At 71.1% G+C, this 12,053-nt stretch overlaps 2 protein-coding genes across 2 annotated transcripts; one reads left to right on the top strand and one right to left on the bottom strand.

The window, feature by feature from the left end:
- Positions 1–486: 486 nt before the first annotated feature.
- On the top strand, positions 487–4,696 carry CDH15 (cadherin 15; the record flags this gene model as incomplete). The annotated part of the gene is made up of 14 exons (XM_082005788.1): positions 487–531; positions 780–932; positions 1,095–1,250; positions 1,332–1,476; positions 1,561–1,721; positions 1,927–2,055; positions 2,172–2,357; positions 2,429–2,682; positions 2,833–2,975; positions 3,048–3,284; positions 3,372–3,611; positions 4,038–4,174; positions 4,254–4,409; positions 4,497–4,696. The coding sequence occupies 14 exons, from the start codon at positions 487–489 to the stop codon at positions 4,692–4,694; spliced, it is 2,340 nt and encodes a 779-aa protein (XP_081861914.1). The 3' UTR covers positions 4,695–4,696.
- A 490-nt stretch (positions 4,697–5,186) lies between these two features.
- On the bottom strand, positions 5,187–8,629 carry SLC22A31 (solute carrier family 22 member 31; the record flags this gene model as incomplete). Its single annotated transcript, XM_082005766.1, has 9 exons — positions 5,187–5,719; positions 5,817–5,928; positions 6,044–6,258; positions 6,326–6,434; positions 6,550–6,695; positions 7,039–7,207; positions 7,317–7,471; positions 7,553–7,656; positions 8,261–8,629. The coding sequence occupies 9 exons, from the start codon at positions 8,627–8,629 to the stop codon at positions 5,371–5,373; spliced, it is 1,728 nt and encodes a 575-aa protein (XP_081861892.1). The 3' UTR covers positions 5,187–5,370.
- Between the last annotated feature and the right edge of the window lie 3,424 nt (positions 8,630–12,053).

Genomic DNA, 12,053 nt, shown 5'->3' with positions numbered 1-12,053 from the left:
GCTCCCTGCCTCCTCCCAGCCCACACCTCCCAGCCCCCATGCCTGCTCCCCACAGCTCCGGACCCCCATGCCAGCCCCCCACAGCTCCGGACCCCCATGCCAGCCCCCCAATTCCCTGATCCCCCAGCTCAGTCCCTCACAGCCCCTAAACCCATCTCAGCCCTCGCAGCTCCCTGACCCCCACTGCAGCCCCCCCCAAGCTCCTGCTCCCCCAGTCTCCATTCCTAACCTCCCCCTCTCACAGCCCCCAGCCCCCTGGCTCCCCAGCCCCCCGGCTCCCCAGCCCCCCAGTGCCCCAGCTCTGTGCCCTGGCCAGGCCACCCGTGCAGCCTAAACCCGATCCCTGACCCTTCCGCCCTCGCTGCCGCGTCCACGCGGTGATGGTGACGTGGGCTGGGGCCACGCCAGGCACTGCCAGCCTGGGGTAACCCCTTCGTCCCCACCGTGGGGGTCCTGTGGGGCACAGCCCGGCTGTGAGGTGGGGCCATGCCCGGGGCACCACCAGGATCGTTTGTGGGGCACCCCTTCCCGGTGAGACACCCATCACCATCACACCGGGACGTCAGGGGACCACGGACACGAAGCTCCTGGGGGAGCTGGGTGGCCTCTCCGCACCCCCCACCCCAACCCCATCAGGGGGTGCCAGCACTGCGCATCCCGGCACCGCGCACCCCGGCACCGTGCACCCAGCCGGGGTGCAAGGCCCTGCCCACTGCCCCGGCATTGCACCCCACTCCGGAGCTTTGGGGGTCCCCAGCAGCACCATGTGCTCCCCCCAGGGTGCAGGCCCAGCCCAGCCGGGTGCTGCAGCCCCGGGCAGCCCCCAGGCCTGGCGGCAGCATGAGGGTCCGCGGCGGGTGAAGAGGGCCTGGGTGATCCCCCCCATCAGCGTCTCGGAGAACCACAAGCGCATCCCCCACCTCCTGGTGCAGGTAGGCAGGGAGACCCCCACCCTCCCTCCCAGGCGGCGGGGCAGGGGAGCACCCAGGGCACAGCCACTGCATGGGGTCACCCCAGGAGGGTGGCATGGGGGGGACCCCGGGGGGGACGGACCCCCCGCCCCGGGACAGCCAGCCCTGCTTTCCCCGGGGCAGATCAAGTCGGACAAGCAGCAGCCCGGGGGGGTGATCTACAGCATCAAGGGGCCGGGGGTGGACGAGGAGCCCCTGGGCGTCTTCTCCATCGACAAGTTCACCGGCAAGGTCTTCCTCAACGCCATGCTGGACCGGGAGGAGAACGACCGCTTCCGGGTAAGGATGCGGCCCGGCCACCCGCAGCCCCCTCCCAGGCCCCCCCAGCCGGGCCCCGACCCACTCGCCCTGCGCCCGCAGCTGAAAGCCTTCGCGCTGGACCTGGGCGGCGTGACGCTGGAGGACCCCACCGACCTGGAGATCATCGTGGTGGACCAGAACGACAACCGGCCGCTCTTCCGGCACGACGTCTTCACGGGGCGCGTGGTGGAGGGGGCTGAGCCAGGTGGGTCCGGCTAGGGGGTTGGGGCTGGGGGAGGCCGAGCCAGCCCCCGCCCCGGCACCCACCGGGGCGGTCCTGTGGCCGCAGGGACCTGCGTGATGACGGCAGACGCCACCGACGCCGACGACCCCGACACGGACAACGCAGTGCTGCGGTACTCCATCCTGGAGCAGGGTGCTGCCGGCATGTTCGGCATCAACGCCACCACCGGCGAGATCTGCACTGCTCGGCCCGGCCTCGACCGCGAGGTAACGGGCACGGGGGGGCGCAGGCGGCACCGGGGCGGCACCGGGAGCGGGGGCAGCCGGAACCCCCAGCTGGTGAAACCACAGCTCCAGCCATGAGCAGACCCAGGCGTGGGGACAGGGTGGGTGGCCAGCAGCTGGGGGAACCTTGGGGCTCCCGGCGGGGGCTGGAGGGGCTCAGCACCGGCCCCCTCCTCCTTCCCCGCAGACTGTGGGGGTGTACAACCTGACGGTGCAGGCAGCCGACATGTCCGGGGACGGGCTCACCACCACCGCCACAGCCGTCATCTACCTGGACGACATCAACGACAACCCTCCCGAGTTCACCAAGGAGGAGGTAGCGGCTGGGGCGGGTTGGGGGGATGCGCGGGGGTCAGTGGAGCGGGAGCTGGCCCCCCCGGGGGCAGCAGCATCCCGGGGGGCAGACACCAGCCCCACGCCGCCCTCCCCCAGTTCTCCATGGAGGTGGAGGAGCAGGCGGCCGGCGTGGACGTTGGCAAGGTCTTCGTGCACGACAAGGACCTGGCCGGCTCGCCCAACTGGCTGGCCAAATTCACCATCCTGGAGGGCGACCCCGAGGGTGCCTTCACCATCCGCACCGACCCCCACACCAACGACGGCGTGCTCTCCGTGGCCAAGGTGGGCACGGGGCAGCCGGGGCACCGCAGGGGGGTCCCGTGGCTCGGCTGACCCGTGGCCCCTCTTGGCAGCCACTGGACCATGAGGTGCGGGACCGCTTTGAGCTGACGGTGTCGGTGCAGAACGAGTGGCCGCTGGAGCCCGCGGTCCCCGCCAGCCCCCGGGCGCTGGCCACCGTGCGGGTGCGGGTGCGGGATGTGAACGAGGCACCCACCTTCCGCGAGAACCCGCGGCGGGTCAGCGTGCTGGAGGGGGCCCCCCCGGGCACCCCCGTCACCACCTACACCGCCAGCGACCCCGACACCCGCCAGCTCCAGACCCTCACGTGAGTCCCAGGTCACGGGTGTTGGCACCCGGTCCCCTTCCATCGCCTCCCGGCACGCGCCGCGTTCGGGCTCCTGCGTGTGCAGCCCGCGGGGGGTGTTTCGGGGCGGGGGGGGGGAGGTGACGGTGAGACCCCTCTCTGCGCCCGCAGCTACGCGCTGCTCTACGACCCGGCGGACTGGCTGCAGCTGGACCCCCACGCCGGCACCGTCCGCACCAAGCGGGAGCTGCTGCACCCCGCCGCCTTCCTGCAGGGTGGCTGGTACATCGCCCTGGTCCTCGCCCGCGATGACGGTGAGCGGCTCCCCCCCGCCCTGCCCCCCCAGCCTGCCGTCCCCCCCTGACCCCTCTGCCCTGTGCCCCCAGCCGAGCCCCCGCTCTCCGCCACCGGCACCCTCTCCATCGAGATCCTGGAGGTGAACGACCACGCGCCCCTGCTGCAGCCTCTGGCCGGGGTGGTCTGCGGGCGGCCGGGCCGCGGGGGGAGCCTGCTCCTGGGGGCCACGGATGACGACCGGCCCCCCCACGGTGCCCCCTTCCACTTCCAGCTCAGCCCCCAGCACCCCCAGCTCGCCCGCAACTGGAGCATCTCCCGCTTCAATGGTGAGGGCTGGCCGGGGGCGGGGGGGCTGCTACCTGGGGGGGGCCGGGGGTGTCCCTGCTCACCCCCTCCCCACGCCCCTCCCGCAGTGACCCACGCAGTGCTGGCGGTGCTGGTGGAGCTGCCCGAGGGGCCCTACTCGCTCCCGCTGCTGCTGCGGGACTCGGGGACCCCCCCGCGGGAGCAGCAGCAGCTGCTGAACCTCTCGGTGTGCCACTGCGGCCGCGACGGCACCTGCGAGGACGGGGTCCTGGCCGCCGCCACCGCCGGGGCCGGCGTCACCCTCGGGGCCCTCCTGATCATCCTTGGCAGCAGCGTCCTCCTCCTCGGTGAGTGAGATCCCCGGGCACCGTCGCCCCACTCCTCCCGGCCCCTCCTGCCGCCACCCGGCCCCCCAGCCCCCTGCCCCACCGCGCGGCGCCGGGCCTGGCCACCCATCCCACAGCCCACCAGCACGCTCCGTCACCTCGTCCCCCACCCCAACCCGGTCCCGGCCGCCCCATCCAGTCCCTTCCCGTGACCCCCAACACCCCACCCCAGCGACCCCTTCTGACCCCGACCGAGACCCCCCTAACCATTTCCATCACCCCATCCCACCCCCACCCCAAATCCCTACCTGCATCCCCCATCCCACTCCCTCGGACCCACCAACCGCATCCCAACCCAGCCCGCACCCCAACGCAGCCCGACCCCCACCGCCCCACGTCCCACCGTGCCCGTCCCCCACCCCGTGCCCACTCGCGCTCTGCCCGCAGTGCTGGCGGGGCTGGGGGCGGCGCGGGCGCGTGGGCGCCGGCGCGCCCTGCGCAAGGGGCTGCTGCAGCGCTCGCGGGACGACATGCGCGACAACATCCTCAACTACGACGAGCAGGGCGGGGGCGAGGAGGACCAGGTGAGCGGGACCCGGAGGGGGGTCCAAGGGCCGGGGTCTACCCCAGCCCGGCGCCCCTGACCCCCTCCCATCCCCGCAGGACGCCTACGACATCAACCAGCTCCGGCACCCCGAGCTCTTCTCGCCCCGGGCCAAGCCGCCGGTGCGCAGGGACGCCCCGCTCAGCGCCGCCACCCCCCAGGCCCCCCGCAAGCTGCCCAGCAGCCCCTCCGACATCGAGGACTTCATCAACGAGGTGGGGACGGGGCCCGGCACCCCCCTTGCACCCAGCCCCCGCCCCGTCCCCGGCGGGGCTGACGGTGCCCCCCTGCCCCCTCCGCAGGGGCTGGAGGCGGCCGACAGCGACCCCAGCGTGCCCCCCTACGACACGGCCCTCATCTACGACTACGAGGGCTCGGGCTCCGTCGCCAGCCCCCTCAGCTCCATCGTCTCCAGCCTGACGGACGAGGACCAGGACTACGACTACCTGAGCGAGTGGGGGCCGCGCTTCCGGCGCCTGGCCGACCTCTACGGGCAGTAGCGGGGACGGGGGGTCGGGGGGGGGGGGCGCGGCGGGGGGCTCGCACACGCGTGTGCACGCGAGAGGCCCAGACGCGGCGGCTGCGCGTACGGACACGCGCAAGGCGCCCGGCCGCAGGGGGTTTGCGCGCGCGCGCGCGCCCGGTCCCCAGACGCGGGGGCTTCTTCGCAGACGCGTGTGCGCGCCGGCACGCGCCCGCAGACCCCGCGCCCAGCGGGAGGGCGGAGGCCGGGCGCACGGGCAGCCCCGGGGGGGGACGCCCCGGGGACAGACCGTGCAGAGCCGGGGGGGCGAGGCGTCCCCCCGGCTCCCCCATAATAAAGAGCCCGGAGAAGGGGGCCGGTGGCGGGGGCGCCGCGCGGGGCCCCCGACCGTGCCAGCCGCCCGTAGAAACAAGGCACGTTTATTGGCAGCTCGCGAGCGCCCGCCACGAACACCCCGGGGGGGCATCACCCCCGCCCCAGGACTCCCAGCACAGCTCCTCCTGGGGCAGGATCCGGCCCCGCCGCGGGGTGGGTGCGCTGTCCCCCCCCCGCCCCAGCCCAGCTATCACACGCGTCCTGGGGGCACCCCGGCATCCCCGCAGGCACCCACGGACTGGGGTGCCGGTGCTCTGTGGGGGGTCCTGGCACTGCGCTCGGACCCCCAGCAGCAGGGAGACCCGGGGGGGGCACAGCTACGTCTCGCGGGGGGCGGCCGGGGAGCCCAGCATCCTCTTGGTGGAGGCGGCCAGGCGGGAGTAGTCGTGGGGGATGCCGTGGGGGGCGAGCAGGGGCAGGTGGTCCTCACGGGGGGGGCGGTGGAAGAGGGGGGGTCGGCGCTGGCTCTCGCCGTCCTGCAGGGACTGGGGCAGGCTGCGGCCCTGGCTCTCTGGCAGCAGCATGATGCTGAGGACGGCGAGGATGGCGAAGGAGGCGAACACCACGTGGTGCAGGAAGAAGCCGCGGCTGTTGGGGATGGCGGTGATGGGGGCGGCCGCCTTGCCCACGAAGCTGGCCCCCACAACGAGACCCAGCCCGGCACCCCTGCGGGAGAAACGTGCTCAGAGGGGGCCCGGGGGACCCTGCCCGCGTGTCCCCGCACCCCAGCGCGGCACGGGGCGGGTGGCAGCTCCCCCCTTACCTGACCACGGTGGGGAGGACCTCGCTGGCGAAGAAGATGCTGAGCATGGTGACAGCGTGGGAGGCGGTGATGCCCACCACGGACAGGGTCAGGACAATGAGGTCCAGCAGGTCTGATGCAGGGAGAAAGCATCATCAGGGGTCAAATCCTGCACCCCCCCCGCAAGCATCCCGTTGCCACCCCCAGCCCCACAGCTGGGAGGGTGGGGGTCCCCCGTACAGCCTTACACTGGGTGAGGGCCAGCAGCAGGAGCGAGGAGATGCCGGTGAGGATGGTGCAGAGCAGGAGGATGGCGCGGCGCCCGAAGCGCTCGGCCGTCAGGCAGACGAAGAGGCAGGCGACCGCCTCGGTGCCCACCAGCACGAAGTAGGAGGAGAAGAAGTGGGGCAGGTGGGGGGCCAGGTTGCGGGTGAAGCAGTGGCGGATGCCGGAGCCGATGAACCTGCGGGACAGCGGGGTCAGGGGGACGCGAGCAGGCCCCCCACTCCCCCCACCCGCCACCTGCTCACGCCGTGAAGCCGAGGATGACGCCGTTCTTCCAGATGACCCTGGTGCCGAAGATCTCGCAGACGGCGTGATACCGGGGCTGCAGGGACCCCTCAGACAGGGACTCCAGCTCTGCCGGGACAGGGGGACCCGGGTTAGAGCCGGCACTGTCCCATTGCCCCTGGCACCGCAGGTTTGGGGAAGGGGCCCGGCAGCCGCATCGCCCTTGGCAGCCCCTGCCACGCACCCGTGAGGAGGCTCTGCTGGTGGCAGGAGCTGTCATCAGAGCCGGGGCCACTGCTCTCGGCCAGTGCCTGCAGTGTCTTCCTGGCCCTCTCCAGCTGCCGTGTGGCCAGCAGCCAGCGTGGCGACTCCAGCAGCAGTGCTGGGCACCTGGGGTGCGAGCGTCGGCATCACAGGGCTGCCCAGGGGCCTGGCCCCCTTCCAGCGCTGACCCCCCCTTTCCCGGCTTCAAGGCGACGCTGCCCAGAAACCCTCGACTTCAAACCTGAGCAAACATTTACCCGGGGCGGGGGTCCCCCCGCTCTCCGCCTGGAGAGCCCCGGACAGCCTTTGATCCCCGCCGCCGCCCCAGGCAGGGTGTGCTGGGCTGGGGTGCTGCCCTGGCGCTGCCCGAGCACGGCTCGGTGCCAGCCCCGGGGCACGGCCCAGCCCCGCCGGGGCTGGCAGCCCCCTCCCTGTGCACGCGGCCCCCGGCCGGGGGGGGGGTCCTTACCACCAGCAGGCAGCCAGCAGAGCCAGGATCATGGTGACGGCACCCTGCAGCACCCGCCAGCCCCGGCACAGCACGGCCAACCCTGGCAGCAGCAGCTCCCCGGCGATCCAGAAGAAACCGGCCACCATCGTCACCTCCAGCCGGTGCGGGGGGTCGCAGAGCTCCAGCCCTGGCGGGGGGGCGAGGGGTGCACCCTGGGTGCCACAGCCGTGGGGCGTCCTGCACCCTGGAGCATCCTCGGTCCCCACGCCGGCGCAGACCCCCGCCGGCACACTCACGTGCCACGTAGAGGGAGAGGAAGGCGCCTGCCAGCGCCGCCCCGAAGAGCAGCCGAGCGACCAGGAGCATGACGAAGTCCACGGCCAGCGCCACGGCGAGGCCCAGGGGCACCGCCAGCACCAGCGACGCCACGAAGGTGGGCCGGCGGCCGAACCTGCCAGGGAATGGTCTGCGAGCAGGGCCGGGCGTGGTGTCCCCGTGCCCGGGGGAAGCTGCCCCGGGGACCCCCGCTTACCGGTCGCAGGCCAGGCCGGCAGCGACGCTGCCCAGTGTCCAGCCCAGCAAGTGCGTGGTCTGCTCCAGCGGCACCTTCCAGCGCGAGGCGCACACCAGGTCCCACTGCGGGCGAGGGGGCACGGTGGGGAGACGTCAGCACGGGGGGACCCGGCAGCCCCCCCTCGCTGCTGCCCGTGGGGCTGGGATGGATGGGGTCAGGAGCCCCGTGAGTTGCCTGGGGGGCTTCTGGCCAGCCCCCACCCAACAAGCAGAAATTTGGGGCTGGATGTGGGCGGACAGTGCTGATAGCCCTTAGAGCTCTGTCCCCTGCCCCCCCCCCCAACACCCTTTCCCCACAGGGCTCCTCCCACCCACCCCCAAAGTCCCCCCACGGGGGTCTCCCAACTTCTTCCCCCCGAGGACCCCTCTCCCTTCCCCAGGTCCCCCCCAAGCAGTCTGCTTCCCCCCGCCCCCCGGACAGCCGCCGGGGCTCCCCCTGCTCATCCCGAGCTTTCCCGTGGGCCCGTGCTGGGGTCCCCAACGCGCGGATTCCCCCCCCGGCCGCCCTTCCCAGGCACCCTCCCCCTACGGCCACCCCTTGACCCCTCCCGTATCCAAGGGGGTGTGCGCCCCCCAGCCCCCTCCGCAACCACAGCCCCCCCCGGGCGCCGGGGGGTGTGTGTGGGTGGGATGGGGGGGGTGTCCCCCCCCTCCTCCGCGCCCCGACCTGGGTGACGAGGTTGGAGCGGAGGCCGGCGGCGGGCAGGGCGTAGTGCCAGCCGCGGGTGCAGGGCCCGGTGCCGTTGGGCCGGGCGCCGCCGGGCGCGGTGCCGGTGCCGGTGCCGGCGGCGGGGCGGTAGCGGTAGAGCTGGCAGGGGCTCCAGCCGCCGCGGAGGCGCGGGACGGCGGCGCGGAGCAGCGCGGGCCCCGCCAGGCGGCGCAGCGGCGGCGGCAGGAGCGCGGCGTCGGGGCGGCAGCGGTGGGGCGGCGCCGCGCCCAGCGCCCACCCCAGCGCCCACCCCAGCGCCAGCGCCGCGCACGGCGCCCACCCCCCCGCCGCCCGCCGGCCCCGCGGCCGCGACGCCCCCGCCGCCATCGTCACCCTCCTCTTCCTCCGCCGCCGCCGGGGATCGCTCGGGCGCGGCGCGGGCAGGTGGGGGCGGCACCGGCGCGGACCGGCCCCCGCGGGGACCGCCCCCGCCCCGCCCGGCTCGGACCCCCCGCCCCGGGCTCTGCACGGCTTCAGCTCCGAGGCCTCCCCCGACCGGTTCAGCCCCCCAAGCCCAGGCCAGCACCCCAGTCCCGGTTCGCTCCCCGAGCCCCGGTTCGTGCCCCCGGCCCCGGTTCACCCCCCTCTCCATGGTGCTCCAGGTCAAGGCACCCTCTTAAAACTGGGAGACCCCAGGGTGCGGGTGATCCCGGGGTTGCAGCCAGGACCCCCCGGGCCCACCTACAAATGCACCCGGGTCCCCCTAAACCTCAAAGGAGGCTGGTGGGGTCTGGCCCCCCAGGAAGGGAACTGGTCGGAGACCCGCTCGCCCCCAGTGCCACGGTGAGCCCCTGGGAAGAGCCCACAAAGCAGCCGATTTGCAAACAAGCTTTTTTTTTCCCCTCTTCTTTTAAAAATTTATTTCCCAACGGGATCTCTGAGGGCCAACAGCGTCGCTCCAGCGCTCGGCTCCGTACGTGCGGCGGTAGAAAATGACATCTGCGCTCGCCGAAAGGGTGCGGGTGCCGCGGCGGCACAGGGCCCTGGGTGCCCCCCACCGCGCCCGCAAACAGCGGCGTGACAAAATGGCAGCGGTGCCGTACGGACCAGGCGGCCCGGCCGCGGCTCGGCCCACGCGCTGCCACGCAAGACCCGCCAGCACCCAAGAGAAGGTGGGACCTGGCCTGGGAGGTACCTGCACCTACGTACGTGGCGGGAGGAGCGGCACCGGGAGGAAAACTTATCCCGGCAGGCTGCCGAGCCTCCCGGCGCTGGCGTTCGAAGAGAGTATGGGACTTTTCTTGTGCTACACGGGTAATTAAAGGTCTCCTCGTGCTTACAGAGATTAATTTACGGTTAATTAACCAAAGAAAGAGCAGGGCTGGGAATGAGTTAAAAAATCAGTGTTACTTGTAGCCGCTTTCTCGTGTTGTGGAACGAAGCCCCGTCTCGTCCCCACAGGCAGAAGCAGCCCCTGGCCCCGGCGCTTGCATCAGTTGCCCACCCCGACCCGGGGGCCTGGGGCAAGGGTGGGGGAAAATCGGAGGCTCTGGCTCCGGCTGGGGCACGGCCACTGCGCCAAACCGCCCGTCCTGCCCTGCCCGCGGCGAGCCCCGCTCCCCGCCGCTGCTGCGGCTCCGGCAAGAGGCCGCGGTGCCACGGCAGGAGCTGGGGGTCGGGCCGGGGAGGGCAGGACCCCCCCCCAGCTCTGCTGAAGCCGCTTGGAGTGAAACCCTCGAGGGCCCCAGTGCAAAGACCCTGGAAAATTTCTCAACCGGCTGCAAAGCTGGTGGCAGCGGGGGCGTCCGGCACGGCGGGTGCTGGGAACGCGTGTGGCTGCCTAGACGCCGGCAGCATGAGCCCGCGCTGCTGCTGCTGCCCGTGCCCCGCCGAGGGCTTGGTGGTCCGTGCGTTCCCAGACCCGCTCGGCTGCAGAAAGAGGCGAACGGGGCTGGAAAGCGGTGGGGAGTTCAGTGGGTCCCCCCGGGCCCCCCAGCCAAACCGCACCAGCTGAGGAAGAGGAGCCAAAGCGCATTTGTCACATCTCCGCTTCCAAAAGCGGCGGCTGAGCCATTCAACCGGCACGTGTACCCCCCGAGACTGAACAGAAAAAATGGGAGAAGCCGGTGCCGACAGCGGGCGGCCGTGGGGGCCAGCCCCTCGCCCCGGCCGCGCCAGCCCGGAGTTGGCAGCTGCGGGCAGACAGGTGGCGTGGGGGCGCGGGCAGCCGCGCACGGCAGGCACGGAGGTCTTGGAAGAGGCACTTGAATCTCCCCAGCCGCATCCCTGCGAGCTGGTGCTTGGGGATCGACTTTGCCAACCGTGTTAGGCCCGGGCTGGGCTACGGCTCCGCCGAGAGCCGCACGTCCGACGCCATCGCCTGCGGAAGAGGCCATGGTGCCGGCGGCTCCTTCCCACCAGGGAGCAGCTCCAGCAGAGCGCGTGAAGCCGCGCAGCGCGCATCCCCATCCGGGCACACCGGGGTCTGAGCAGAGCACGGTGCAACTCCGCCTGCCAGACCGAGGCACGACCTGGCAGCAGCGCCCTGCTCTCTCCGTCTGGGTTTTATGGCCCAGAAAAGCCATTTGAGCCAGGCTGGTACTTGCAACGAGGGAGCGCACGCGGAGAAGGGCTGGCATCAGGACTGGCACAGCCGGCAGCGCCGTCCTCGCCAGCCGCATCCAGCAAGGCCCCAGGAGCAAGGGCGAGTTCAGCCAACGGGGCAGCCGTGAGCCCCGCAACCCATTTCTGAGGCTCAATATTAAGAAGAACATTAATAATCAATATTAAGTTCAATATGCCGGGGCGGCAGCACCCCAGCACGAAGCAGCGCTGGCTGCGAGCCCTGCCGCGGGCTCCTGGGCTCCAGCTCACGCCGGCGCTGCCGGCGCAGCTGCCAGGAAGCCATCCCCCTCCTGCCCTTCCCACGGCCGGGCTCGGCCTCCAGGAGGGACCGAGCACCGACGGCCCAGCACGGCAACCTGCGACCCTGGGGCGGCACCGGGCTCCACCTGTGCTTCCCCAAGCTTTGCGGCCCCAAAACACCAGCTCCTCGACTCGCAGCCGCTACGGCCGCACGGGGCCCGTACAAGCCGCCAGCCCGAGCCCAACCGCCGGTCGGCACGTCGCTCCGCGCCTGTGCTGGCAAGCGGCACGGAGGGGCTCCCCTCTCGCCACGGTCCACCCTGCCACAGCCGCAGGGTGGGCACAGCCGGGTTTCCGGTTCCGGCTGACGCAGAAGGGCAGGGTGCAGAGGAGAAAAACGACGCGGTGATAAAAATCAGGTCAGCACACGGAGATCTCTGCCACACGGACCGCGGGTCCGACTACCTGCGCGTACCTGAGCGCATCCGCTGGGCTTCGAGAACGCCGCACGCCGCCTCGGCCCTTACTTTTTCCTTGACAGGGAAAGCGCTGCCTAGGGTGAACTGTCCATACAAAGATAATTTTAATTAATTTATTTATTTCTTTACACATAACTGAAAGTGATGTTACAGTACATAAGTTATTTACAACTGTGCAGTAATGTGTTGCAAAATAAATTATCTAGAAGGCAGCAAAAGTACATTGTTAATGTATATAAAAACTGTACAGCATTTATGGGATACAATTTTTCTTTATATGAGTATTGGCTCTGTAGTGTTTTCAAGTTATGTTCTCAGAAAGAGAAACGAAATGCCCAAGATTAAAGGAAAAAATATATAAACCACATGGATTTTACTCCATTAAAAACACAGTTGGCAAAGTCCTTTCTCTGCGTCACCATTTCCCCGCCCGCCGCTGGCCGTGCCGCCCCGGCGCACGGTGCGCA

The sequence above is a fragment of the Phaethon aethereus genome (genome assembly GCF_964289735.1).
Source record: "Phaethon aethereus genome assembly, chromosome: 13".
NCBI classification, from domain to species: domain Eukaryota; kingdom Metazoa; phylum Chordata; class Aves; order Phaethontiformes; family Phaethontidae; genus Phaethon; species Phaethon aethereus.
The sequence above is the reverse complement of the archived record's forward strand: the minus strand, read 5'-3'. Positions and strand labels throughout refer to the sequence as shown.